General features: G+C 38.5%; 13 protein-coding genes across 13 annotated transcripts; 8 read left to right on the top strand and 5 right to left on the bottom strand.

The window, feature by feature from the left end:
• Positions 1-151: 151 nt before the first annotated feature.
• JH06_1629 (phosphatidylserine synthase 2) lies at positions 152-2,078 on the top strand (the record flags this gene model as incomplete). Its single annotated transcript, XM_014673067.1, has 9 exons — positions 152-177; positions 210-442; positions 472-545; positions 578-1,047; positions 1,078-1,200; positions 1,231-1,363; positions 1,394-1,564; positions 1,596-1,700; positions 1,731-2,078. The coding sequence occupies 9 exons, from the start codon at positions 152-154 to the stop codon at positions 2,076-2,078; spliced, it is 1,683 nt and encodes a 560-aa protein (XP_014528553.1).
• Positions 1,952-4,127, bottom strand: JH06_1628 (hypothetical protein; the record flags this gene model as incomplete). Its single annotated transcript, XM_014673066.1, is given in 15 exon segments — positions 1,952-2,217; positions 2,249-2,326; positions 2,358-2,495; positions 2,526-2,603; positions 2,636-2,800; positions 2,834-2,937; positions 2,965-3,047; positions 3,065-3,237; positions 3,252-3,383; positions 3,488-3,571; positions 3,602-3,700; positions 3,731-3,817; positions 3,848-3,955; positions 3,973-4,000; positions 4,020-4,127. The coding sequence occupies 15 exon segments, from the start codon at positions 4,125-4,127 to the stop codon at positions 1,952-1,954; spliced, it is 1,731 nt and encodes a 576-aa protein (XP_014528552.1).
• Positions 4,128-4,783: 656 nt separating this feature from the next.
• Positions 4,784-6,299, bottom strand: JH06_1627 (hypothetical protein; the record flags this gene model as incomplete). The annotated part of the gene is made up of 4 exons (XM_014673065.1): positions 4,784-4,821; positions 4,856-6,064; positions 6,095-6,189; positions 6,220-6,299. The coding sequence occupies 4 exons, from the start codon at positions 6,297-6,299 to the stop codon at positions 4,784-4,786; spliced, it is 1,422 nt and encodes a 473-aa protein (XP_014528551.1).
• A 2,637-nt stretch (positions 6,300-8,936) lies between these two features.
• JH06_1626 (hypothetical protein) lies at positions 8,937-12,177 on the top strand (the record flags this gene model as incomplete). Its single annotated transcript, XM_014673064.1, has 7 exons — positions 8,937-9,067; positions 9,097-9,154; positions 9,184-9,483; positions 9,512-9,733; positions 9,764-10,235; positions 10,271-10,501; positions 10,532-12,177. 7 exons carry the CDS (start codon positions 8,937-8,939, stop codon positions 12,175-12,177), a joined length of 3,060 nt encoding a protein of 1,019 aa, XP_014528550.1.
• A 68-nt stretch (positions 12,178-12,245) lies between these two features.
• On the bottom strand, positions 12,246-12,980 carry JH06_1625 (histone H4; the record flags this gene model as incomplete). Its single annotated transcript, XM_014673063.1, is given in 4 exon segments — positions 12,246-12,369; positions 12,402-12,479; positions 12,493-12,573; positions 12,688-12,980. The coding sequence occupies 4 exon segments, from the start codon at positions 12,978-12,980 to the stop codon at positions 12,246-12,248; spliced, it is 576 nt and encodes a 191-aa protein (XP_014528549.1).
• Positions 12,981-13,281: 301 nt separating this feature from the next.
• Positions 13,282-13,835, bottom strand: JH06_1624 (heat shock protein HSP20; the record flags this gene model as incomplete). Its single annotated transcript, XM_014673062.1, has 4 exons — positions 13,282-13,482; positions 13,512-13,688; positions 13,719-13,785; positions 13,816-13,835. The coding sequence occupies 4 exons, from the start codon at positions 13,833-13,835 to the stop codon at positions 13,282-13,284; spliced, it is 465 nt and encodes a 154-aa protein (XP_014528548.1).
• Positions 13,836-15,405: 1,570 nt separating this feature from the next.
• On the top strand, positions 15,406-16,618 carry JH06_1623 (ubiquitin-activating enzyme; the record flags this gene model as incomplete). Its single annotated transcript, XM_014673061.1, is given in 6 exon segments — positions 15,406-15,528; positions 15,586-15,702; positions 15,718-16,016; positions 16,046-16,331; positions 16,382-16,507; positions 16,520-16,618. The coding sequence occupies 6 exon segments, from the start codon at positions 15,406-15,408 to the stop codon at positions 16,616-16,618; spliced, it is 1,050 nt and encodes a 349-aa protein (XP_014528547.1).
• A 183-nt stretch (positions 16,619-16,801) lies between these two features.
• Positions 16,802-17,527, top strand: JH06_1622 (hypothetical protein; the record flags this gene model as incomplete). The annotated part of the gene is given in 5 exon segments (XM_014673060.1): positions 16,802-16,840; positions 16,869-17,003; positions 17,033-17,159; positions 17,190-17,263; positions 17,279-17,527. The coding sequence occupies 5 exon segments, from the start codon at positions 16,802-16,804 to the stop codon at positions 17,525-17,527; spliced, it is 624 nt and encodes a 207-aa protein (XP_014528546.1).
• Positions 17,528-17,529: 2 nt separating this feature from the next.
• JH06_1621 (nitroreductase) lies at positions 17,530-18,340 on the top strand (the record flags this gene model as incomplete). Its single annotated transcript, XM_014673059.1, is given in 4 exon segments — positions 17,530-17,640; positions 17,671-17,835; positions 17,851-17,881; positions 17,964-18,340. 4 exon segments carry the CDS (start codon positions 17,530-17,532, stop codon positions 18,338-18,340), a joined length of 684 nt encoding a protein of 227 aa, XP_014528545.1.
• Positions 18,341-18,528: 188 nt separating this feature from the next.
• JH06_1620 (hypothetical protein) lies at positions 18,529-19,219 on the top strand (the record flags this gene model as incomplete). The annotated part of the gene is made up of 6 exons (XM_014673058.1): positions 18,529-18,615; positions 18,646-18,750; positions 18,783-18,839; positions 18,870-18,928; positions 18,961-19,024; positions 19,055-19,219. The coding sequence occupies 6 exons, from the start codon at positions 18,529-18,531 to the stop codon at positions 19,217-19,219; spliced, it is 537 nt and encodes a 178-aa protein (XP_014528544.1).
• Positions 19,220-20,123: 904 nt separating this feature from the next.
• JH06_1619 (hypothetical protein) lies at positions 20,124-22,670 on the top strand (the record flags this gene model as incomplete). The annotated part of the gene is made up of 12 exons (XM_014673057.1): positions 20,124-20,189; positions 20,222-20,344; positions 20,379-20,531; positions 20,562-20,742; positions 20,773-20,823; positions 20,854-21,056; positions 21,087-21,245; positions 21,274-21,398; positions 21,430-21,976; positions 22,008-22,137; positions 22,168-22,583; positions 22,614-22,670. 12 exons carry the CDS (start codon positions 20,124-20,126, stop codon positions 22,668-22,670), a joined length of 2,211 nt encoding a protein of 736 aa, XP_014528543.1.
• Positions 22,671-22,794: 124 nt separating this feature from the next.
• On the top strand, positions 22,795-24,254 carry JH06_1618 (hypothetical protein; the record flags this gene model as incomplete). The annotated part of the gene is made up of 6 exons (XM_014673056.1): positions 22,795-22,852; positions 22,886-22,998; positions 23,030-23,355; positions 23,392-23,530; positions 23,561-23,770; positions 23,802-24,254. 6 exons carry the CDS (start codon positions 22,795-22,797, stop codon positions 24,252-24,254), a joined length of 1,299 nt encoding a protein of 432 aa, XP_014528542.1.
• Positions 24,255-24,339: 85 nt separating this feature from the next.
• JH06_1617 (hypothetical protein) lies at positions 24,340-26,142 on the bottom strand (the record flags this gene model as incomplete). Its single annotated transcript, XM_014673055.1, has 9 exons — positions 24,340-24,632; positions 24,663-24,733; positions 24,764-24,969; positions 25,000-25,072; positions 25,104-25,272; positions 25,303-25,768; positions 25,799-25,882; positions 25,913-26,013; positions 26,046-26,142. The coding sequence occupies 9 exons, from the start codon at positions 26,140-26,142 to the stop codon at positions 24,340-24,342; spliced, it is 1,560 nt and encodes a 519-aa protein (XP_014528541.1).
• Positions 26,143-26,889: the final 747 nt, after the last annotated feature.

The raw sequence follows: 26,889 nt of genomic DNA, 5'->3' as shown, positions 1-26,889 counted from the left end.
TAGCAAAGTACCTTGAAGCATTCTAACAACGTATCTCAAGACAAAGGTGTAACGTGTTTTTGTTACAGTGGTTGGTCATCCGTACAGAATAGAATGCATGGAACAATGTAGACTTCCATAGTAAGTTCCTTATTCATAATAAAAGATTGAAATGACAGAAGAATTACGAAATCGAAAGTCTTGGAAGTTGAGTACCCCTTATTTCCTAGTACAATTCCTCGACAGGAAGAAGATGCGTCAACTCCGATTGAGGAGATGGAAGGAGATATTTCTATGGAGAAAGAGTATAGGAAAAGACCGTCCCTAGGAAAGCGTATCGAATACATTATTCGATCCATCATTGGGAATGGATATGATATGGTTACAAAACCCCATACAGCAACATGGTTAGTGCTATTTCTGGCTATCTCCATGTATTTGACATGTTTTTACTTCAAGTCTGGTACCAATTCTCAAATCGGTTAACAGTAGAATCATATTTAAATAGTATTCGTGCCGGAGTGGCGCTTGTAGCTGCATTCATTATTGTTTTTGGAGCGAATCAAGTATCTTGTGTGAGAGGTATTTTGATAGGTAGTTCCAGGAAGGTCCTATTACACGACCACATCCTGTTGTTTGGAAGATCATTTTGGGTACTGGTGGTTCATTTTCGTCATCCGTAGCCATAGCAGTTGTTTATGAGTGTTTTTTACTGTTTATCTTATCACTCTCCCCAGATAATGCAAGACAGTTCATGAAATTCTTCGATTCTTCTCTGGGTGTGGAATTGACCTACCGAGACTATGCTTCGGACTGTCGTATCTACATTCCCGAGAATCCCGATCACTTCAAGAACGTTAAGGATGTTTTCCATGACATTTTCATATTAGCTCATTTCCTTGGCTGGATTTGGAAGGCTTTTATTTTCCGAGACTGGAAGATTCTATGGTTCCTGTCTGTGTGGTTCGAGGCTCTCGAAGTGAGTGTTCAGCACATTCTTCCCAATTTCCAGGAGTGCTGGTGGGACAAGCTCATAGCAGATGTATTTGGCTGCAATTTCCTCGGAATGTGGGTATCTATACTTGATCTAATCGTTAGGTGGGTTGGTATGTGGATCAACAAACGATTAGCAGCACGCGAGTACAACTGGGTTGATTTCCCTGAAATCAAAACTTCCAGTGGTAGAATGAAGAGATTCATCAAACAGTTCTCACCTCAGAGGTACTTGTGATGATGTTAGTGAATGTCTAGTTGGATGGTGTATAACTGGGATGTATTTGGCTCGTTCAAGAGCTGTGTTCAAACTGCCTTTGTCTGCGTTATTTTCGAGATTGCCGAACTGAATGCATTTTTCTTGAAATCAACTTTATGGTTGGAACCAAGTGTAGGAATACAATCTATACATCATGATTAGCATCCCCTCGTAGTGATTCGATTAATCATTTGGGGATTGTTGTCTCTTCCTGCAGTGAGAGAGGCTTATGACTTCTTCCATGATCCTAAGCATAAGCGATTGGGACAATATTTCTGGATGGCCATTTGTATGACAATCACAGAATGTTTGATTGATTATAAAATGGGAGAAGTGAGTCTGTTTTTGAATGATTGATTTGTAGGGTATTTTATATGGTCCGAATATTGCGCCTTTCCCCCCAACTGTGAAATGGTGTTGGATTGTATTTTTAGCTTTGATATTGTTGTGGATATTATTGTACTTCATTGTACGATATGATAGAATAATTTATAAGTAGTTTGGAGGAAGTCAAATTGTGTATGATGATTACAAGAAAGGTCGTTATACCTGGCCCATGATCTCGAAATTGTTAGCTTGGAGTATTCCTCTTCCTATGCTCTATATCTTATTTTATGACTTTTTCTTAAAGCCTCATATTGAATTTGAATCGTATGTAGTTTACAAATGTTTGTTTGGAGTAGATTCGAATTATCATAAGATACATGAACAAACAATCCATCACACAATAGCACAACACGAACGGTGTTTAGGCACTTCTTTCTCTTCCAATTCCACTTCCAACACCTCCTTCTCTTCGTTATCTTTCTCAAGCTTCGCAATCTCCACGTCTAGTGTCTCATCTTGAGTTATGATTTGCCTTAACAGCAACTGACTCAGAGGAGACAATCCATCTGTATCAATCAGAAGTTCCTTGACACGATAATCCTTAAATTCTTTCATCTGATCATAGAAATAACGAACTCCATTATCAGTAATTTCATTCTCTATGTATCACCCCATCTATCACACACATACCTCGAATATCAATCATTTGGGCTCGTAATGCTATCGGAACCACAACATATCGGAAGATCGAATCACCAAGAGTCGTTTCTAATGGTTTATGCAATCTTATCAGTCATACTTGTACACACGCATTTCACTAAGGAAGATTCCAAAGGAAGCTCTCCTGCGACATGTGAATGCTCAGGATACAGTACACCACGATACATTTCAATCAATGGAGATATCTCCTTCACATAACGAGGAACCATGTCCAGTCCTTCAAATCATCACAACGACACGTCTGTACCATGGATAATCAAAGTTTCCAACTTGGGGAGATGATACTTGTGGATCTGCTGAAGGTCAGGATACGAAATCACCATATCTATCTATGAGAAAAAAGAATTCCAGAAATACTCGAAAATTCCACATATTCCACTTTTCGCAAAAACTGTTTCTCAATGGCAGTAAACAAGGAAGGAAAGACAGTAGATTCTTTGTTACAGTGAAGAGAAACATGGGTTAGAGATTCAATGCAAAATACAGCAGCTACTAATTCGGAGTAATCTGCATGATCGAACACTAATCATTGTTACTATGATTATCAAGAATTACTGCTCACTTCAGTTTTCCAAATTGTGTTCACACCATGAATACGTTTACAGAACGAATGACACGAAAAATATCCTTTTTCTGGAACTAAATAAAGTCGCAAAGTACTACCAATAATAGTTAACTCTACTAACCGCGGGAATTGCTTCCTATAGAATTTGGAGAGAAGATTCGAATAACTCTTTCCTTTGCTACATGTTTCTATATTCAACACTTTCTACTGATCTTACCAACTAGCGACAGATATTCAAGATTCTGGAAACATCGAATTACATTGTCATCAAACAGGGAAATAACTCCTGTGTCCCACATTCGCTCACTGATGTAGAGAACACGTAAGGAAGGCATTACAAATGTACTAAAGAGTTGTGGTAATTGTTCGATTGTTGATGGAGACAGATTATTGTCTATACGCAAATACCTCTCTTCATCCTCTCCTTACTCATGATCCGAAGTTCTTTCAACATATGAGAATGGGATCTCACATGTTTTGCAAAGAACATGTAAGCCACATCAAGAGTATTGTCTACATTCAATGTTACAAGAGATTTTACTATCGATCGTAAAAGATTCCCAATACTTGGCAGCAAAGAGATAACCAATACCTTCGCCATTGAGTTGATTATCTGAATCAAAAGAAAATGCGATTGGAATTACTTCGAAAGTTCACATCCATGTTGCCGTATGTCTTACGAATCATCCGATGAAGAATCTGAGCACCATCTGTTGTAATACCACAATCTAGAATTCTTTCGATAAATCGAGTCCTACTTGCAACATCTAGAACAGAAAAACAAGTCTTCTTGTCCTTCATTCGACTCTTTATCGTATTGTAAAGATAGTCCAGTCCAGTATTTCCAATCCGATTATCTAAGATTATCTAAACTAAGAAAAGCTTACCACTCAGAATTAACTCTTTGAGGTTGTTAAAACGAGTTTTCAATGTTTCTGAGAGTATCCGAAGAAACTCTGAAGTGATTCCGTCATCTAGGATCTTAGAATTTCCATGAAACATACTGGAAAAGTTTAAAGTGTATACAGAATCATCAACATCTTTCTTCACAAGCAAGTTAATAACACGTTCTGCATCCGAATCTCCAAGATGTTTCCCTGTATTTGACACCACTACAACAGATTCATACCTGAACAATCCACTATATGTTCCTTTATCTAGGATTCATTAACATACCGAAAGGTTTACAAAAACATCTAACAACCTCTTCCCATCCTCCTTGTTAGAACCTTCTTCTTCCACTACACCTGCTTGGAGAGCTGGGGACTCAGCTACACCTTGCATGGTAAATCAATTGAAACGACAACAAATAGTGAACTAAACAAAATCGAGTCTATTTCTGGTATCGATGAATCTTATTATTAGTCTTTATGACAGACATTTTCTCCTCTTACAGTATAGGATTATAGTAATGGTGATGCTAACATAATATATAGTACAATCATCATGACTACCTTCATCAGTGCCACATATAACTACTAGTACTCTTAGTTGATCCTATGCTATTTATTTATTATTTATTTATTGATATAAGAGTTGAGATCCTCTTTCTTTTCTTAATCTCAAATTGAATCTCATTTAACGTCATTCACTCATTTCCACACAATCATGAACCACCATCATAATGATTGATGATTGTCCTTGAACTGAGAACCAGGAATGCCTTCGCATGTCAAACAGAATAGTATGGTTCTCAAAGATGATCCTGATATTCAATTAGCACAAGAAAGACTATTAGCGTATTGAAAGAGAATTGGAGGAACCGCGATTTTCAACATAATTTCCCTCATTGTCAAATTACTCCCGTCTCCTTATGACTAATCCTATTTTATCTCACCGGAGAATAGCGATCATATTATATTACTAGATCACTATGCAATCGCATATATCAACAAACATCGTGCTAACATGCTATTTTCGTAAATGAAGTCTCATTGGGATCATATATCGCCCATGTAACTCTCCTTCTTCTGCTTTCCTATCAATATCTCGTAAACAAGATACATAATCACTCTTGCAGGTTCCATCACCACAAGCAATAGGATATCGAGTATCTGAACAAGGACCTTTAAACAGACTCTGAACACACTCGCTAATAACATCAAAGTTATATACTGGATTTCCAGCTCGATCTCCACACATATTGAAATCACCAATAGTTCTCTTGAAGTTCATTAATACTTCCAGGATTCGATATACTTTAACAATATCCTGATCAAATGTCTCAGTCTTTGTATCATAATCAATGTATGTTAATTCAGACCCTGTTAACAGGATATTCCATGGAGCCATATCTTCATACAGAGGCAATTTCAAGAATAGAGAATAAGCAGTTTTACGTTGTTGAATGTGAAGAGTCATTCTTAAAGCTGTGATAAGTGTAATTCCATAAATGTGTTCATATGGAATTTGAGTATCATCCTTTTCTCGTATCAGATAAACTGCAGTATATTGCTTGTTATTGTAATGATAATAAGCAGGCAAGGGAGGAAGTGAAGATTCTTCTTCAGGTAAGGAATAAATCTTATTCAAATAATTCACTGTTTCTATCCGCATCTGATATTTCCGCTTGTGTCCATCAAGTATCGATTGGAAGTGATGATTCACATTTCGAGTTAGGTTCCGAATATCCACTCGAATCAAACATAGTTCATCGCATATCACTTCATATGTCATTCCTTTCTTCAGAATCATCGAGATCCATTCCTTCTGGTACTGTTTCATCAACTTCATAGGATGTGAAGAGATAGCGTAAAGTGACAAGTCTCTTCCATAAAATGCTTCTTCATCCACACTCTCTCGAATTGGCATAGGAGCCATACAAGCCGGATCTAGGAAGAACATGGTATAAGCAATGGATAGGAGTTCTGGTGATGGCAGTAGAATGAAGGAAGTAAGTGCTATGGGTAACAGAGCTTCGGTTACATTGATATGAAGAGCAGGACGTTGGGAAGTTCCTTCTAATACAGTATGAGGATGAATGAATTGATAGCGAACTAGTTCTGGACTGGCTTTCCATTCAGTAGCAATGTTCTTGTTAATTCCATAGATCATTCTCCATGCATTCTTCACATGAAGTCGATCTGATTCTTGAATGAAACGGTCAGCAGTTTCATCATAAGGTCCTATGCTGAAAATGGTTGCTTCTGGATAAGCACTAGCGATGAGGTGGTCCAAATACTCATTCTCCACATCCCAATGAATGAATGAGAAATGACCTTCTACGAATTGAAAGAGAGTTCAGTGATTACGAGAGATCCGATCCTCATCAATCTGTTTAGTGATAATTGTAAAGAGATCATCATCCCACTGTTGAAGTGAGAAGGATTGAGATTGTCTTGAATAGCTTGAAATGAAAGAAAGAAAGGAAGCTTACAGAACAGTGTATTCACTCTGAGGATTGAGAGTCAGAAACACAGTCCAAGGAGGAATATGAGTGATATTAGCTTTGATCATATGATGATATGGAAGTTGAAGAAACAGTTCAATCATAACTCGTTGAATAGAAAGAGACACACCAAATCGGAGTAGAGAATAATATGAGAAACCCTGAATAGGAATGAATGAAGGAGAATAAGTGATTTGATAAAGACGAGTATCTGAATGATGAATAAGAGAATTAAGCACAACTTGGATGAAGCAATATATCACATCGTTGGAATGAAAATGGTATATCCTGAAAGAGAGTCTGAATAGAATCATTGGTCTCTAAACTATCATTACGAGCTCTATATTCAGATTCACCATTTTTCAAACATACAATTGTTCAATGAATTCACAGAGAGTCTCTTGTCGATACTTGCCACATATCATGTCATATCCCAATTGTAAGAGACTCTGACTTGGTACTTCTAGATATGTTGAACGAGCCAATCTTAATACCGACTTGATAAGACTTACTACATCACTACTTGTGATCCATAATCATGTACTTACTCATCCTCTTTCATTCCTCGAAGGACATTCATCAATCCTCGAAGTGGGATGATCTGAATATCAGCCATGAAATGAGATGTTTGAATCGAATCTATCGTCTGAGCACTCCATGTGAAATTTGCTTGTAAGAAATGACCATTCTCCATTTGAGATTGTGTATTATTGTATGGTTCAGTGAGATGGAGTACCATATTGAAAGATCGTTTTCGAGACAGTTTCTTTGCTAACTGGGTTAAATTCCTACAGATACTCGGACAAACTAATCCTTACTTTCCATGAATAACTACGGTTCTAACAGTATCAGTAGAATCAAATAATTCAGGATGATTCTGTTGAAGGAAACTGAGCCATCTTTTGTTCTGTTTGTTCATCAAATGTTCAGTAATGGGTGTGTCTATGATTATCAAAGTTTCGTTCTATGTACTGTTGAATAAAGAACGAGTCGTAAGCATATTCGCATTTGTTTTGTCACTGATTTGAATCAAAGAATCAATTTGAGTTGAAGTCTCATCTTTGAGAGGAGATGGTAAATGATCAATCAGATATGTCTCTGATTCAGATTCAACTTCTTCTTCAGGAGGTTGAACAATTGGATTAGAAGCAGAAGGAAAGAAGTTAAAGAGAGAAGTGGTTGAAGGTTTATTCCACGGAAATGAAGAATTCGTATCACCACTTTCTAGTCTTCGAGCCTTCATCTTTTTTGATCTTCTTAGATGGCGTTTCACCTCCACTGATTCATATTGAAGATCATTATTGACTCTCCTTCTTCTGTACTTTCCTTGGGTTCTTTTCAAAAGAGTATGATTTCCTTGAAGACAAAAGTTGCTTCCATAGATCATTGGTTCTTTACTTTCACCAATAAGCTCAATCACACCCAACAGATCACTTGTTCTTGTCTCTAGATTACGAAGTGTATCAATGGGAAGACATTGTTGAAAACGGGGAATTTCAGTTTTGGGATAAGCTCTATTCATAAGAAAATGGAACTATAGGTACAGATAAAAGTTGGAATCATACTCAATTTTTGAAGCAATATTCGTAAGAACAATAGAATGATTCAATAACTAGGCATCATGATGCAGTACACAAGAATGACAATAGGTGATGTATTCCACACTTGATAGTAATCATTATAAGGTAGAGTTGATGGAATAGCCAAAAATGAGGCTATTTGGTAGAAAGATGCCAACATCAACTAGAGATAATGAGATAGCATGATAATCACTTCAACATCACTATGTTCGTTTATGTCATCAACATTATAATCATTGTTAAACACGAGAGAATCAAGGTCAGCTATAAGAACGATCTTGACTGAAAGGGATCTCAATGTCGAAATAAATTCATCAACTAATTGTAAATGAGGGTAGTTGGTATAATACCTGATTCTGGCGTGAACTGCATGTAGATTGAGATGACATGTCCATGAAGTGATGGATACAAATAATCATACATGACATAACGATCACTAAACATGACTTACGAACAGAATAAGTACAAAACTCGCCTGTCTCTAATGAGATTGAGAATAGTACAATGGGGAAATGCATTTGCAACAGCATATGCATAATTCTTATCTGCACCAACAATAACGATCACTTCTCCTTCACTCATATGAACTATCGTAGGGAATGCAGGTGATTGTCGTTGAATGAAGAATTTTGGGCTAATAAACTAGATTATAGAGAATACAGAATGGTATTTACTTGCTCAAATACGGTTTTCTTTTGGCGATTGAGAGTTTTGTTGAATAATGAAAGAATATCCACACGATTCAATAGCTTTGAATCAATGTCTCTCGGTGAAAGAGGTTTTTCCTATTTGTCATCAATCCATCCCAGCTCAACGAAAACCGGTTTGTTATTGTCATCACCAGTCCATGGCATACTAACTGCGCAATCTGGTGACATAATTACATAAGAATGACTTACACAACAGCAGAAAGGTTATGAACTGATTCATTCTATATCCGATGAGATTTGCTTCTAATCAAATCTAGAACCAAGATACGAAAGTAAGATCTGCGAATATGCCTCTATTTGTGTCATTGTCACATGCAATAATCGAACTGATTATTGAAATCCAATAAATCTTCCTGCTTTTAGCATTTCCAAAAGTTTAGAATACTGTTCCGTTGTCCATATCTGCATCAAATCGATGTCCCGTTTCATTGCAATCGATGTGGGATGCCACGACTTTCTGATTTCAACATGGAGTACAAGTACCAACATGTCTATTGGCAATGAAGTGACGTTTATCTTAAATGATTCTCAAAAGAGGAGTACACCGTACACTTTAAGCATCATTTTGATTCTAGGACTGCGATCTCCGTGCGAAGAGGTGTTTTCTCTGTTGGTGATCATTGCCGATTGAATGTAGTCTATTAGATTGGCTCTAATTCTAGACTTGTGTGAATATTAAAGGTACTTTTTGGGGATTGAAGACTCTCCTTGGATCCAACAGTTTGCATAAGGATCTGAACCAGTCAATCAAAAGTGGAAAGTTAAGACCTACAGTTTCCTTTGAGAACTCTAAACGGGCCTTTGTTACTTTGGAGAATAGTAAATATGATATCGAGGCATTGATGTCTTTAATTTTTGAGTATGCTATTTATTTGTCAACGAAAACTGTTGATGACACCTATGAACACGTTGCCCAGATTGCCCAGGAGAAGTATATATCTCTGTCTCCTATTATCATTACTGTAAGTATAATGATACAATGTGATCTAGATTCCAAGTTATTATTCTGCCTCTCACATTCGTGGACTTCAAATGGCATTGGATTGTAAAAACTTTGGTGAAGCAGTGTATCTTCGTGATAATATCGCTGTTGCAGTGGATTATGGTTACTTCCGGAATGTTGATCATGCCTTTGATTCGTCTCCTCTAACTGTGTTGTTCATTGACATGAGTGCAACAGCTACAACACTTACTGTTGTGGAGTATTCCAAGGTACCACATCACTCTCTCTCTCAATCCTAGAATCGAATCAAAGTGAAGAAGACAGATCACATCTTCCTTGGAGGTGATGATTTTACAGAAGTGTGTGCACAGATAGTTGAACAACAATTTTTAGAAGAGAATTCTCTTGATGGCGTATCTGAAACGATTCGCGAGAAGATGAACAAGCAGTTTCATATGTCTGGCGAAAAGGTGAAGTTGGATCTTTCTATGAAGGATGTGGATGAGACAGCCGTAGAAATTGATAATCTAACAAGTGTTGAAAATGATATTTGTGTGATTGAAGTGCGGGAACAAGATTTTGTGAAAGCTAGTGCCTCACTGTTTCAACAGTTAAAACACTTTGTTCATCGTGTATTGATCGAATGGAGATCAATCGATGTCTGTGAGATTAGTGGTGGAGGAATGCGAATGCATCAAATCTGTGATCTAATTGAGAAGGAGCTTCAAACCAACTGTTCTTGTCATATATCCTTTGTTGAATTTATTGATGGTTTCTTGATTCATACAGGCTTAGTCGAACTCTAGCAACCACAGAAACAGTCGCTCGAGGAGCTGCAATTGTAGGTGAATTTGGTTGTCATCAGCACTTGCTTCACTTGTGTGAGCAGACTGTTTCAATGCAGTATGTAGTTGATGATGGTGAAGTAGACCATACACTCCATGTACTTGGATATGGATCGTGTGCAATGGATTCTTCCCATTTATGTGTTACTTGTGATGATACATTGTATGATGATCAAAATCAAGATCATGATTGTGAGTGCATGTTAGATGAATGAGAAATAGGGAGTGCAATCTATCAGAATGTTAAGTCTCAACAGGAGTTGCATCCGAATGTTATCACTCCTACTCCCTTGGAGCCTGTATTACACACCCTCGAATCACCGACAGTAATTCCACCTATCGATTCTGAGGCTATGATGACGACTGTGACTACACCCAGAACTCGTATCCCTTCAGTTTCTTCAAACCTCTCATCTCCTTTATCGTCTAAGTCCAGTCCATTGGGATCTCCACGAAGACGACGATCCTCACCTCGTGTACATCTCCCTGCTCCTATGAATGGTCCTGTTATGACCGAGAATACAACGGAGAACAATACTAAGAGTTCGTCTCTTATCATTCCTCCGATCCCAGATTCTGTTCCTCCATCTCCTCCTGTATCTATTCCATTTTACAAGAAATCTCGCCCAAAGCCTGTCTCTCAACCAACTGCTGTTCCTAGTATGTCTGTCTCAACGTCTACCTCTTCGGTAGTTGCTGTATCACTCAATTCTGCGCCTACTTCTGTACCACCGTCTGTGATCAGCACATCCACTTCTGTACCTACACAAACTCCACTTACCACACCTGTTAAACCCGAGAAGACGTACTTAGATGCTCGTGAAACCATATATACCTTCTTCTCCACATCGGACTCGGGCTCATTCCCGATCTATGCAACAAACGATGATTCACTCTGGGGACGTGGCTCCTTCTTGAATGGTGAACGGAATGGTCCCTGGGTGCAATATTATAACTCCAATCCTGATCTTATCAAGAAAAGAGAGTATTATGTCGATGGCGAAAAACATGGTGATTTCTCTTACTATTATGAGAATGAAGCTCATTCTCTCCATATATCTGTCTCTTATGAGCATGGCAAAAAAGATGGGTATTTCTACGAATATCAAAAGAATGGTCAGTTACTGTTATCTGTACTTTATGAGCAAGGAGTGGAAAGGAAACGCGTAGAATTCTTTGAAAGTGGATATATGAAGCGAATCGTAAGTCGAAAGAAATACCCGGTTCTCGCTACCATTGAGTTCCGTCCTAATGGTCAAGTTCTTTATATTGGAGAATCGAGACGAGAGAGGCGAGATGGTGGATATCACTACATTTGTCATGGAACTGGAACGTATTATTATGACTTGTTTGCTGAGTTGTCTGGTGAATTCCGGAAGGGATTCTATATTTGGAAAGGAAAGGAGGTCTCAATTGTGGATTGTCTGGGAGTGGTTAAGAAGTCACCTAAAGGAAGCTTCTATATCAAGGAACTCCCAGATGGAACAATATTGCCCTGGAAATTGTTTTTGAACAAGGTGAAGGAAGATGGTTCAGTTTCTGCTATAATTGGAGGGAGGGAACGTGTAATCAAAACGTGTGCTGTGATAAAGGATGGTAATGAAGAGTATACGGAACGCTGTATCTTATCCATTCTCGGCTATCCTGTTGTACTTACTTTGTCTCAGGGTTCTTCTATGAAGCGGATTGAGTTTTATCCGTTCTTTGGGGAGAAAGATGAAGTAACTGTAGGTAAAGTAAAAATGAGTGCCGTTGTCGAAGGAGCCATTAGGGAACGAGCAGCTTGTAACGTGAAAGTATATTCAAAATCAAAACTGGTTTCTGAAGTCCGATACTTGAATACTGGAGAAAAGCTTCCATCCGTTTAGTTTTGTTTGTTCGAAACGAAATAGAGGAAACGATATATTACAATAAAAGCAAATACCCCTGAAGGGAATTAGTCCAGTTCATTGAGATATGATTCAAACGATGATCCGTGAATTCCATAATACTTTAGGAAAAGTGAGGGAAGAATGCACATCGGACTATTATACTCGGTAGGAAGGACCTGACGTGATATCCTAGATGTAACAAAAACAATAATAATTCATACGGTCGTAACCGTTGATTGTATTGAATACCATTAACGCATCTTCGCTTGTTCTCCAATTCTGAGTCTTCAGAATATACACTTCGTTTTAAACAGTTCATTAAAACTATTCAAGAAAAATAATATTGGTGATTGTTCCATCGAAAGTTCTGGAACATCTTGACAAGAACCAACTCTATTATACAAATGGTTGATGAACAAGAAGACAATTGATGAATAGACTGATTGAAACAAACACATCACTTTGGTATTCACAAACACCAGTCTTGTTTAGTATCCGAAACCATACAGAGTCTTTCCCTGACGCTTCAGAGCATACACGACATCCATAGCAGTAACAGTCTTTCTCTTGGCATGCTCAGTGTAAGTAACAGCATCACGAACCACTCCATCCAAGAAGGTCTTCAACACAGAACGGGTTTCATCGTAGATCAAACCACTGATACGCTTCACACCTCCACGACGAGCCAGACGACGAATAGCAGGCTTCGTAATACCAAGAATGTTATCACGCATCACTTTGCGATGTCTCTTAGCACCTCCCTTTCCAAGTCCCTTTCCTCCTTTTCCACGTCCAGACATGATGAATAGATAAAATAAATATGATCCAAAGATGAAGAAGGACAACAACTGACTAATGTCGAGAGACTTGATTGGATAAAACTGAACTAAGTCGGATTATAGCCAATCAATTTCCTTTAGCTACTGGAAGCGATTTTTGATTTCGTTGCTTAAGTACTTTGGCTTGATATGTCTCTTTCATAACGACTACATGAGAGGAACTGAAAGGGCAATTCAAAGAGACAGTAAGACAGGATTCTTCTGCAAATGTGAATTAGTTCGTCGCTACTACTAGATTGTGTAGCAATAAACAAAACAATAATTACGCAGTCTTCTTTTCTGAAACAGAGCAGTTCTGAATAGTACATACAGTGTCAACACGCGGAATATTACACTCCTGTTTAGAGTGATCCTCCTGGAATGACCGTTTGAGAGCAGCAGGCTTCTTCTTCAGACTTATGGATAACTCTCCATTGCCATATGTCGCTTTTGCATTACTGACTTCAATCAGAGAATGATCACACTATATTTAACCGGTATCCTCACTCCTACAGGAAGAAGAACAAAAAACTTCCCAGACGGGCGTCTTCTCAAAAGAATTTTCGTGCAACCATCATATTGTACACACCGTACCCCCTCGATCCGAATTCCACCTTTTTGTACCAAGATGCGAATAGAATCGGGTAATACCGAAGGTAAATCCACAAATATCCTATACTCTTCTTTATACTACAATATACAGTAGCCCTTAAAACCTACCTCAACCACATCAATTGCCGAAGAAAGGTTATTCTCTCTACTATCAAATCTCTGTTTTCTACTCACTCTAGTTGTGAGAAAAGATTAGAACCATCACTTTGCATACAGAGGTTCCATAGGACCCTTCGTTACCTTCGGTAAGATCCTGGAATAATTAACAACATTGTTTGGAAGCACATGGTGATGCCGCAGTTGAACAGGTGGAGGAGGACGAAGACAAGGGACAGGCGAATGACTTACTAAATGAACATCTCCTTCTTTAAATGACGACCCTTTATCTTGCGAGAGAGGAGGATGACTTTCCCCAGCAGATGGCGATGACTGGGTCATACCTTGCAATTTCGGGATTTTGTATTCAGAAGAACACTGCATCTTCATGAATACACGTAGAAACCTTAATCTGGGATATACTCAACAAAAACTAGTGTGTTTTCTGACATAAATACAAAGAACTGTGTGTTTTTGTCTTTACAGATCGAACAAACAGAACGAATGGAATTTATTATAACAAGAAAACTCAATATGCATCAACATAGACATCATCCTTTACAAAACGACCATGACTACGTCTTCGATATCTAGCATGATTTTGAAGACCTTCATACTTCCGTTGACAATGAAGAAGACTTATCTCACCCGATAATCGCTTTTGTCTAAGAATTGCCATTCGTTTTCTCCTTCGTTCTTTACATTGTTTCCTTCGAATCCAGGCTGCCTTTGTGGAAATATCGTCGAGATGTGAAAGACAAGTACTCGTATCCACACAACGAACAGGGAGGGGTTTAAAAGTAGGTTCAGGTGGAAATAAAGTTGGTGTTGGCACTTCAATCTCATTGAAGGAAGAACTCGAAAACGGATCTTTCATGTTTATTGCAGGTGCAACACGCACAATTTCGTCATCATATTCCAGGAATGGTTCTCTTAGGTCACAATCAGAAGAAGCAAGCATATTTCGATCTGTCTCCATTTGCATAGGAAAGATAACAACAAAACAAGGTATAGGAAAGGCCATCTCTAATCATTTCTGAATATTTTCTGAACCATTCTTAGGATAGCAATATTCTGGGAAATATCGTAATTGTAATTCAGGACTCTTTAGAATGGCAATTTGTGTTACAATAGGAAACTGCGCTAATCGCTGTCGAAGGTCTAAAGGAAAGGAAGAGATATCATGCTCTCGGAATGGGTTGTGGTAGACACTCCAAGACGGTTTCTGGTTCGAAGAACCAGCTTCACCAGTTAGACGATGAGCAGTTGGCTGGATAACTGTCTCATAAGCACTAAAATCATCGCTAGCATCTGATACAATATGAAGTCTAAGAGAAAGAGAAAGAATGGGAAGTTACTGTTCATAGTGAACAGGATTCGAATTATCGATGCAAGGCATCTTATTATACACATCTTCGGGAACTAGTCTTCACATTGGATTCACAAGAGTTACCTTCGATTCGACTTGAATCTATTTCTAATTCACTGAATAAACAAATTACAACTTCGTTTTCGAGAATGGCGTTGTGGTTGTTGATCAACGCCTAACATGAGGAGAATTATTAGAAGGAGTAATGGCAGAGTCAATAATGAAAAATTAAATAAAAATTGATGCCTCGAGATGTTTCATTCTGATTTCGAGTCTCATAGTATCTTTAGATTTGGAAATACTTCATTGTACTTTTTCTCAATTGTGAGTATGAGCAATTCTCACAGTTTGTATGATTGTTTGTGTACAACAGACATTGGTGATCGCATTGTCAAAGCCAAAGTTCTTGTTGTCGGTGCAGGTGGTATAGGATGTGAGATTCTGAAAAATTTGGTCATATCAGGATTCAAACGCACGAATACTCGTTTGTGTTGATATTTAGATATAAAGGTGATTGACTTGGACACGATCGAAATGTCCAATCTGAATAGACAGTTTCTCTTTCGAAAGGAGCACATTGGTCAGTCCAAGGCTATTGTTGCTGCAAAGGCTGTACTATTGTTTCACGTACTGAACAATTAGGTAAAGGATTTTGGAGATGGAGTTGAGATTGATGCCGAACATGCGAATATAATGAATCCAAAATTTGATCTTTTCTTTTTTAAATCCTTCAATATTGTGTTTAACGCCTTGGATAATGTGAAGGCTCGTCAATATGTGAATAGCATGTGTGTTCTTGCTAATGTTCCTCTCATTGAAGGAGGATCGACAGGTTTATTGGGTCAGAGTTATCCTATTATTCCACATCAGACAGAATGTTATAATTGTCGTCCTCGAGGAGGTGATGAAGGAGAGAAATATGCCATTTGTACAATTCGAAGGTACAACATGAGAAAGGAATTCACTGTAGTACTCCTGAGAAGATTGAACACAACATTGTTTGGGCAAAGGAACTGTTTGTTTTGCTCTTTGGAGAGACAAGTGAGAGTCTGCTATTTGAAGAAGTGGATTCTGTATACATGCAGTGTTTGAAGCCGACATCTTCCACAGTAGTGAAGGATGATAAGAAATGTCTTGATTTCTGTACTACTATGCTGGAAGCACTCTTTGATAAAGAGATTGAGAAACGTCTGCAGATTGGTAGTTATGCAACGATATCTCAACAGCCGATTCCCGTGGGAATCCGTTCTCTTGTTGTATAAATGCATGAAATCGTTGAATATAGGATGTAGAAGGTATTTTGAAGGGTGAATTCGATAGCAAAGCCAATTCTTATGATGTTGTATGGGACGTGAAAACGTGTGTGAATGTACTATTACTGTGGATATGGAAATATTACAAGGAAGGGAAATATGTACTGAAAGAAATCGAGGTTGATTCATAGGAATCAGTTCACTCTTTTGATAAAGACAATCATGGTGATATTGTAATTGTCGCAGCAGCTACGAATATATCCTCTTCTATTCATCCTGTTGTTTCTTGATTCCACTTGCGTTGTCATTCTTTCCATATTCCCGCAGGAACTGTTCTTGCGATAAAGAAGATTGCTGGCAACATTATTCCTGCATTGGCAAGTACAAATGCGATTGTAGCCGGAATTCAAGTCCTCTCAGCAGTGAAATTATTGAATCTACAATCAAAGCCTGCATCAGAGCAAGCCAAAGAAATGCGATATTCGTACTTATTAAAGGTGAAAACAAACAAAGTATTCATTCATTTCAAGTATGAGATAGAATCGTTTCCTTCAATCTGTCACCTTGTTGCCTCCTTTTACCAATTGTCTCACATGTAATTCCAAAACGCATCTGATTGTTGTGATGGATATCAACAGGGCATCATTTCGAGGATTCCTAGAGGAGATTGTTCATGTACCTCCTATCATACTGATTGAATGTAGGACAAACTTCAGTTTGAGGCTCCTATGATATCGGTTGGATCAAATCTCCTTTATGAAACTCCAGACGAAGAGGAGGAAGAACAACGTGATTATTCGGATTTATTCAAAACAAATCTCTGTGACCTATGTAGGATTAAATGGAGTGAGTTAGAAATAGCTGGTGGTGGGATTCAACATGGTTCATTGATTGAGATTGCAGATTGTATCAATAATCAGCACGCATCGATTACTGTTTATCATCAGAAGTTAGATGATCTCGTGGAGAAGTATGAGGATGGATACGTCATATTGAATCCGGAAGTGATTCCTTCGATTCTTCGTACAAGAGATGAAGAGGAGAATGAGAACATTGAAACAGAGGAGGACTCTAGTAGTATTGACATGGAAGAGGATAGTGATCTATGCGAGGAAATTCCACAATCTCTCAAGAGAGATCATCCCCTAGACGAAGATAACTTGGAGAGTAAAGCTAAACGACAGTATTGTGTTTGTTGAGAATGGATTTTGATATTCTGAAAACGGTTGTAATATCCCGACAGAGCATTCGTGAATTCAGTAACAAACAGATTGCTCCTGGTGTGCTTGAAACAATTCTTGGTTATTCGCTTGTTTGTGTTCTAGTTGAATATGACCTGTAGAGGACACCCACATCGATGAATCTTCAGCCCTATCGGATGATCCTAGTACGAGATTCTTCTATAAAGGAGAAACTGGCAAATTGTATGAGTCAGAAGAATGCCCCAGTTGTGCGAGAGGCGGATGTATCAATTATTATGTGTTCGGAAATGGGTATGGTGTTGGAGGTGATTGTTACCTAGACTCCAAAAAGTGTATTTCAGACTTTGGCAAGTTTGCGTATCAAGAGAATTGGAAGAAGCAAACAAAGAGGATTCAATTATATGGTACGATCAATATGTGGTGTTCATCGTAGCCTCGTCAAAATATACTCTGAATACCTTGATTCATGTGATGTTTGGATGGATCTATGATGTGTTTGCTTTTTTCATTCGTCTCTTCCGACCTTTTTCCAGTCGTATCACGATGCAAGCCTGGAGTCAACAGCAAGTTGCATTCTTAATCGAGAATATTTGTCTTCTAGCAGAGAGTAGCGGTCTTAATAGTGTGATTATGAACGGATACTCTGAAGCCAAAGTTCAAGAAGCTTTCAAGATTCCCTATAATTTCCAGGTCTCAGCTGTAATTGCTTTGGGGTACAAGAAGGAAGAGTGTAATCCAAGAAGAAAAGGCCGCTTCCCTTTTGGTAAGCTCTTTGTGGATGTGATAATAGATAGAATCTGTAGTATATGATGGACTATGGAATAATCCATTTTAACATTGTTTGTTACTGATTGAAACAAATCTCTAGTTCCAGACATAATGGTTTTCGATACTTCCCCTCATCTCATGATACAAACGAATAGACTAACAATAGTATCTTGAATTCCCGTGATTCCTCCTCTTTGGTCTTTTGTGGTCATTATATCTTTCATAATAACATGAGAGGAGGTAAGCGTGGATCTCACAAAGGCCGTGAAAGAGTATTAGCAGAGAATGAGGATGATATCATTGCTCGTAATATGATGGTAGAAGAAATGCTCTTATAATCATTATAGGAGAGAGAGGAAAAGAAGAAGCGACAAAGTGACGACGAAGAGGAAACGTCATCTGAAGCGAATGAGTCAGATTCTGAACCTGAAATGGATGTTCCTAGAAGACGGGTATTACATTATTTGATAAAAATAATGAAAAGAGATCTCCTAAGCAAACGGAACCAGTGATTGAAACCCATAATTTGAATAGAACAAATGTATGGGGTCTGTAATTGCATGAACGATAGAATAAGGGACCTGTAGCTAGTGATGGCACACTTGTCGTTGAACTCTCTGGAAGGCAAAAGTAATAACTATGTGAATCTGAATGAATATCAGACGAGAGTTAGAAGAACAAAGAGCAAAGGAAGCTTACTTCCAGAAGACTCTTGAAGGTAAAACGGTATCTGTGAATTGAAGCAGTGATGACTAGCCTGAAGCGAAAGCTACGTTAGAGAGATTGGCACGTATTCGAGCTCAGCGAGAGGAAGCAGCGAAGAGAAGAAAGGAAGAAGAGGCAGCGAAAGCAGCGCTAGAAGAACGAATTCGAGAACAAGCTCGTCTGAAGAATGAAGCTGCCAAGAAAGGAAAGAAGTGAATCGTTTAAACAAACAATCTTTCTTTAACAACCAAATCACTATAATTATTAGATATGGAATGGCTTATAAGTCATGAAGACAGTCACAATCCACACAACCAGTTATAACATTCTCGCTCTCGTCCAAAAGCGAACCACATCGTCAAACAATCAAACGATATGGATTATGACTGGACAAATGCACACTTGATCACCCACATACCTATAAAGGATTAGAATGGAACCAGCACGTTCATTTCCCATGCAACAGACAGCGTGGAAAAGCAAATACTGAAAGCAATTTGCGGGTTCAATTGTACTGAAGAGCAACTAGTGCTCAGCCGAGGTGGGAACCCAATTAAGACAACAGATCATTTACATACCTGAAACACCTCCAAAAGAAAACAAATTGTGTTAGAAAAAAGAGACCATTAAATAGGGGTCAGTTGATATCCAAATGTAGCCATAATATTCATTCTCGATTATTCCAAGTCTTCCATTCCTATACTCTCTTTATAATTATCAAGAGAGAAGAGGTATGAACCACTAGACATGTGCACTTATTAGGTCATTTCTAGTTATTATATATAATAATGGAGAAACATCACAATTCATTGTTGTTTCGAGTAATAAGCTTCTCAATTGACTATCATTTTTGGAACAGCCACTACTGTTTATAGTTCTGCAACTGTTGTATCATGCTGTTAGATTACAACCACTCTAGGTTTATACTTGGTAAACCATGATCGTTGTTAACCAACTCTATTTTGTAGCCCCTAACGTTGAATTGGATAGAATGGGAGATTCATCAGTTAAGAGGATTCTCTATTTCTCGTCTATAGATTCTTTGTTCCATCGAATACCAAATCCATTTACTCTTAAAGGAAATCACAATTGTCCATCTCCTAGATTGTTTTCGATTCTAATGAGTTCAAATGAGGAGAGTCCACAACTCAAGGCAGTCGATGAGGTTTTGAATAGAGCGCTCTCGGTATTTGTTGGTTCTTTTTGTAACGATGCTAGTTTATCAATCGGATTCCAGGAATAGGTGAATTTGATTATTTCAACCTATTTCCCGAGTTTCAAGGACTTGCCGAGGAAATCAACGCAAAGAGCTTAGGATATGTTCAGAAAATATATGAATATGTAGAATTCATTTTGAAAGAAGTGATTCCTGTAGTATTTACCATTAACCACAACAGTACTCAAGGACAACCTATCAATTCATGAACCGCAACAGTTTGCTGTTGTAGAATCTCTTTATGATACAATTTTCGAAAAGATGGATGAGGCAATAGACATGAAGAAGGGTTTGTTAAAGGACACAAAGGATGTAGGGTTTTGATTGTAAAGTGATGAATAGAGCGGTTCAAAGCAAGGTACTGTGGATAGAGGTTCTGCTGTCAAGGAAAACGTCATTACGTATAAGGCCTCTCTAGACAAGCCGCAGTTAGCATTCACAGATGGTGTAGATAACTCTAAAACTCCATTTCAACCAAAACTTAAAGTGAAACACAATGCTCAGATGAACTGGAGTTTGGATGGTATGATTTGAATAAAAAGATCATATACAGAACTTGAAAGTGATGGGTTGTATAGTAATCCGTATCTATATGAGTTGAATAGTGAGATTCCTATCACATTGTAAAGAGTAGATTTGGTGTATCCAGATTGGGAGCGAACTCTACCGGAGATTGTTACTAAACCACGAAGCGAGAATGCTACCCCTCTTATCGTTGTGGAAACCGAGGATGGAATGAAATCGTTGGTGGAAGAATTAATGAAGGAAAAGAGTATAGCAGTCGATTTAGAACATCACAACTTCCGAACTTATCAGGGTTTCACGTGTTTGCTTCAGGTATGATCATTATTATGCTATGTTATTCAGATTTCGACACGGACATCTGATTACTTGGTTGATGTGATTAAAGCGAGAGATTTTGTGTGGCTTCTCAATGAAGTGTTTACAAATCCTCACATTATGAAGGTGCTTCATGGAGCTGACATGGATATTGTATGGCTGCAGAAGGACTTTGGTGTTTATATGGTAGTTCTGACTTGTGGGTTTCATGTAGGTGAATATGTTCGATACAGGTCAGGCTGCCCGTGTGCTAGGGTTCGAGTCGTTTGGATTGGCATATCTTCTAAAGCGATTCTGTGATGTTATTGCGAACAAAGAATATCAATTAGCCGATTGGAGGTAAGTTGAAATTCCCGCGGTTCTTGTCTAGAATTCGTCCATTGACAGCTGACATGAAGAAGTATGCTCGTGAGGATACACATTATCTACTGTACATTAGCGACGAGTTACGAGTCCTTTTAGTGAATGAGAGTGGAGATCGAGATTTGCTGGAGGAAGTGCTGAAGCGAAGCGAGGAGCTGTGCAAGCAGGCTTATCAAAAGCCTACAGTAACAGTGGATACAGCTATCGACATGATCAACAAGTATCATTGTTTCATGTATTTCACATTCAGAAAATCGCTCGTTTTAAATAACACTCAACGTCAAGTGTTTGTAAGTCTCTTTCTATGGAGAGATACCATTGCTCGAGAAGCAGATGAATCGCCTCAATACATTCTTCCATTCGTATCTCTCACAAAACTTGCTAAATCAGTTCCTCACACTACAGCCGACCTCCCTCGTCTTCTTCATCCTGTACCTGTGTATGTTCGAAGCCGGGCAAGGGAGGTTATTGATTTGATTCAGCAGGCGAGCGAATACTCTGGCTCGCTCGAAGGATTGTGTGACTTGGTGGAGGAAGCGAGAGTTCCAAAGACTGTGAGAATCAGAAGAGTCATTCATTTTTTAGGAGAAGGAGGAGGAGGAAGAGGAGGTAAAAGAGGTTAAACAGAAGCCTGTCCAAGTTTGGAATAATACTCCAAGTCAGTTAACGGTTCTGGTCAAGGATGGAGCTGTGTCGTTACAAAGCGTGTACCATCGTACAGATAGGACTGAGAGGTGATGTATAGCCAACTTCCAGGCGAAACCTGCAGTTATTACAACTTCTTGTCAACTGGATCTGCTGCCTCAGAACCAGGGATCAATCTCTTCGTCACTTCTTACACCAGAAGCAATGAAAGAGCAAGAGCAGATGGAGCAGAAACAGAAACAGATGTGTGAGGAGATTGAGGCTTCTCTCGATCTGAACGAGATGTTCCGTGATCTTGCTTTTATCAGTGGAACGATGGGAGGTGAATCCGAATCTGATAGTGAAGATGAAGCAGAAGCAAAGGAGGAAGAGGCAAAGGAGGATACGAAGGAGGAAGAGTTTGTATCTCTTCGAGAGGCATATCGTCCTACATCAAAGAAGGAATCAATGAAACGCCCGGCTGAACCAGGAACGGATGAGTTGTTGGGAGTGAAGAAGATTGATCGGAAATCGAATGTAGATCTATGAAAGAGTGATTACTGATAGGATTCGATGAAGAAATCTATTGGGTGGAAGAGTAATAAGGCAAAAAAGGAACTTTAGGGTTTGTTTGTTTCTAAAAAAGGAAAGTAAATCACATTAGCAAACAGATTTAGTTCTGATTCTATTCCTCATTTGAATAATCGTCATTCTTTTCCTTCTCAACAGGAGTAGTGTGCGTCAAACCATGCCCACGCTGTACTATTTAACCCTTCTATTGTTCATCATTATTCTATCGACAAGCAGTACCACGTGAGTTAGTGAAGTCATTCTCGTAGAAGAAATACACTATTCCTCTGAAATGAACGAGAAACTGCGGAAATTAACACAAGAGAGTTATACGAAATGGACTGGTCTGGAATCAGAAACAGACAATATTGATTGTTGGGATGTAATCGGATGAAGTTACATTTAAATAATAGAAAGCTTTTGAAGCTGTAAAAGGTTCTTGTTTGGATATGACAAGAGAAGAGAAGATGCAGTTTGCTTGGAATGTCCTTATATGCTACTATGATGATACAGGTACTTGCAATCGAAACGTATTATGGAAAGGTCGCACAATCCCTTCGTGCAATAAGAACGAGATTCGAGCATGTACACGCGAGTTGTCGACAACAGATTTTGATATTTTTACTCAGTTTTACAATCATGGAGATAGCCTCTGTTACTATCGTGAAAGTAAGGAGTGGCAAGATCGCACAGATCGTTCAGTCCGTAATCTTGAGAATGCTGCAGAAGAAACAACCTCGTTACTGTCATGGATGTGTTTAAACATGATTTTTAGATCGCAGTCAATTGCAAAGGAGAATGAATTACTGAAGTTGCAAGATCGGAATCTTGCAATGCATCAAGAGACACTCAATCAAGGGAAGCATGTACTCACCACAATAACTGAAACAAAAGAACACATCTCGAATCTGAATGTGATTTAGGATGAATAGGATGAGTAATAGACACATTTGGTTACATCCTTCGATTCAATGCGCAATGAAACTGAGTCATATCTCAACAAGATTCATTTGATTGTAACGTGGATAAATGAGAAAATGGAGACATTATCCAAAGTTCAATCCTTTTTGCAATCATCCTTTGCTGATACTAGTACTCTTGTGTCCTTTACGTTAAAAACCATTCTTGTGTATGTTATTACTGCATTGCCAGGAGTAAGGAAGAAAAATTAGTGATTACGAGTAGATCACGTTCCTTCGTCCTTATTTCTATTTATATGTGCTTGTAACCGTTCTGAGTGTAAAATTATGCTCATTGTTTCCCAACGAGTCAGTTGCCACATTCATCAATCTCTTTCTCAAAGGTCTGGTAATTAGTCTATGTTGTATTCACACTGGATATCGACTGTTGTTCCGAAAGGATCTAACGAAGGAGAATCATCTATTATTACAGCATCTGGTAGACATGCAACGTAGCCAGCAAACTCCACCGAGAATTTCTCCTAATACTAATGAGAGCACTGTATCTCATACGTGTCGATCAAAGTACCCTCTTCGTTCTCTCTGTCAGAATTATCCTATCACAGAATGTAGTGGTACAGAGAAGGTTGTGTATGATGGATCTGAGGGTGAGGTGGGTGATTATGCTTGTCGTGTTCTGTTTATGAGTGATTCGTCTGATTCTGACTTCGAGTGTTAATTCGAATATGCTTCCTTTTTCATTTTTCCGTTTCTTTTCCACTTTTGCGTTTGGTTCTGTTTATTTCAACAAACAATTCAAATGACTACTGAGAAGTTTCCAACTTAGGCTTCTGTAAGAAATGGAGCGTCTGGAGATAATGAACAGTTTGCATTTCCTCCAACCGTGATAATGTTCGATCACACGCAAATACTTCATCCAAAACTGCATCTCGATTTAACTGGAAGAGATCTTTGAGAGGAGCTTCTGTGGTACAGATCAGCTTTACCTTGTATTGATACAGTTCATCAACCAGAGTGATAAACCTACGCAGTTCTGTAATTGAATTCATGGTAAAAACAGGGATATTTCGTAAGATCATTGTATGGAAGTGATTACCTATGTCTAAGCCAGTCATAACAACCCTACATAAACTAATGTAATCACTAGCTCCAGTTGGTTTCTTACACAGATCATCAAAGGTAAATTCACACACTCCACTACTCATTAAAATTCATTCACTCATTCACTTTAAGTAACGATTCACATGAATATGTCGCCCTTGAACAACTTCCACTTCACCACATTGGAAATTGTTACCTCCAGCCACATGAACAAACAAATTTTCAACCTCATGATCATTTGATTCTGACAATGGATAGAAATATGTTTTCACATCCTTCTTACCACCGAATCGATAATCCTTTCCACTATTAAGATGAAGCACAGGACACTGCTATCCATCATATTCTCCTATTATCCGTACAGCTTTCAAAAGATGAATGAATGGAACGAATCGATCACGTTGAACTCCATCACGATACAGATCATCTGGTTCTCTATCTCTAATCTTTCTTGTTCTAATAGTACCTATTCGATGTGGAGATAACAGTAACGTTGTTTGAAAACAGATTGGAAAACAACCGTTGCATCATCATGGCATCTGCAACATCTGTCACTTGAAACTCGTCGAAAAACAGAACATTATTGCGCTTGGCAATATTACGAGCTATTTCTGGAAGAGGATCACTGCGAGCACCTAGGTATTACTCCTATAACAAAAATTGACCGTATTTCTGTCGTAGTTGATGGAGTTTCATGTTGATTTCCAGCATGAAGGAGTGAAAGTCCACACGAGCCTTCTTGATGTCGGGACATTGAATACTGTTGAACAGAAGGTCCATTAGATAGGTCTTCCCACATCCCGGGCCACCCCAAATGTAAATGCCCTTAGGGGTTGAAAAGGTCTGAAGAACCGCGGGAGTGCTGGAGTTGTGAATGATATCATAGTTTGTTCCTGTGTGCTTCACAGTAGCAGAACCTGTTGATAGAAGAGGTGAAGATGGCTTCTCAGGCCTTGCAGAACGTTTCTTGAACCAACCCCAACCACCTTTTGATTCTTCAGAAACCAGTGCTGAAGGGGTTGATGAAGGAGTTGTGAGATTCTTATCAGCTTTGCTTAAACCATCTGGACCTTTGACGTAGAAGTCAAGGAGATTATTGTAGATGCCCTGGAGAATCTTAGCAACCTCTCTCTAAGCATTGGAAAGTCAACGATCGTGTACTTGGTACTGATCATCGATAATCGTACCCGATTTGACTAGATAGTCATAGTGATTCACAGGTCCATTAAATGACGCAACCGACTCCTATTCATTATAACAGAACCGTAAACACACATCGAACTTGTAGGCAGTCTGGGCAAATACAAAATCACCATCATCTTTTGGATTACGCAGACTCTGTCGCTCCAAACCCTGAGAAAAGGAACGGACTTGCTCTAATCGAATGACAGAAACAGAAAGGAAGTACTGAATGACTTAGAAGCTCCACAAAGGATAATCTTTGATACCGATGGCAAGAATCGAGTTGTCGTAGCTACTTTCGATAGAGAGAAGACAAGCTGCATTTTCAAGATAGTAGGGATACTCGATAAAGAGAGAGAACGAGTAAGACCTGTAAGTGGAGAATATTGAGGTAAAAGACGTTTCACTTATCGCAAAACGAGGATCAGGAATTCCACTCTTTTATTAGAAATATGGAATTGTCAAAATATCACCAAATTCAATTCTTGCTTTCGATGTAGTAATCCAATCAACAATGACTGGTTCAGAATCGCATAAAATTATCCCTTCAAAGAAGGGCTGAACCTTCTTTTCAATTGCTATCATGATATTGAAGAATAACACAGTATCGTGATTGAAGAGGATAAGTGATAAAAATAGTGTAGTTGATAATGAACAAAGAGGATGAAATCATTAGCATATGGGGCAACAACTTGTGGTTGGTTCGGTACAGAAAAAAACAATGAAGACTAGAAATCGGACACTGCGAATAGTTCTCTTCTCTTTTGTGATGAATCATTTATCGAAAAAGCTAATCAAGAGGATCATTCACTAGGGATCCAGCACAAAGAGAGTAGGACTATTTGCAATGTCCGATTTCTAGTCTTTATCACTTAAACTATTCATTCTTCACATTCCTCAGCCATTTCCAATGTCAATTCGTTTCAATGATATCAATGAATTGTTCAATATCAATGATGATATATCAGGTCGATTGAAATGATCATCAATAATCAGAGATTCAACACAACTAGTAACAATCAATTCACAATCATCAATCCATTTCATTCTCATATCATCATTAACATCAA

The sequence above is a fragment of the Blastocystis sp. subtype 4 genome, assembly GCF_000743755.1.
Source record: "Blastocystis sp. subtype 4 strain WR1 chromosome Unknown seqid_0060, whole genome shotgun sequence".
Lineage (NCBI taxonomy): Eukaryota > Bigyra > Opalinata > Blastocystidae > Blastocystis > Blastocystis sp. subtype 4.
Note: the sequence above shows the minus strand (reverse complement) of the source record. Positions and strands in the feature narration are given on the sequence as shown.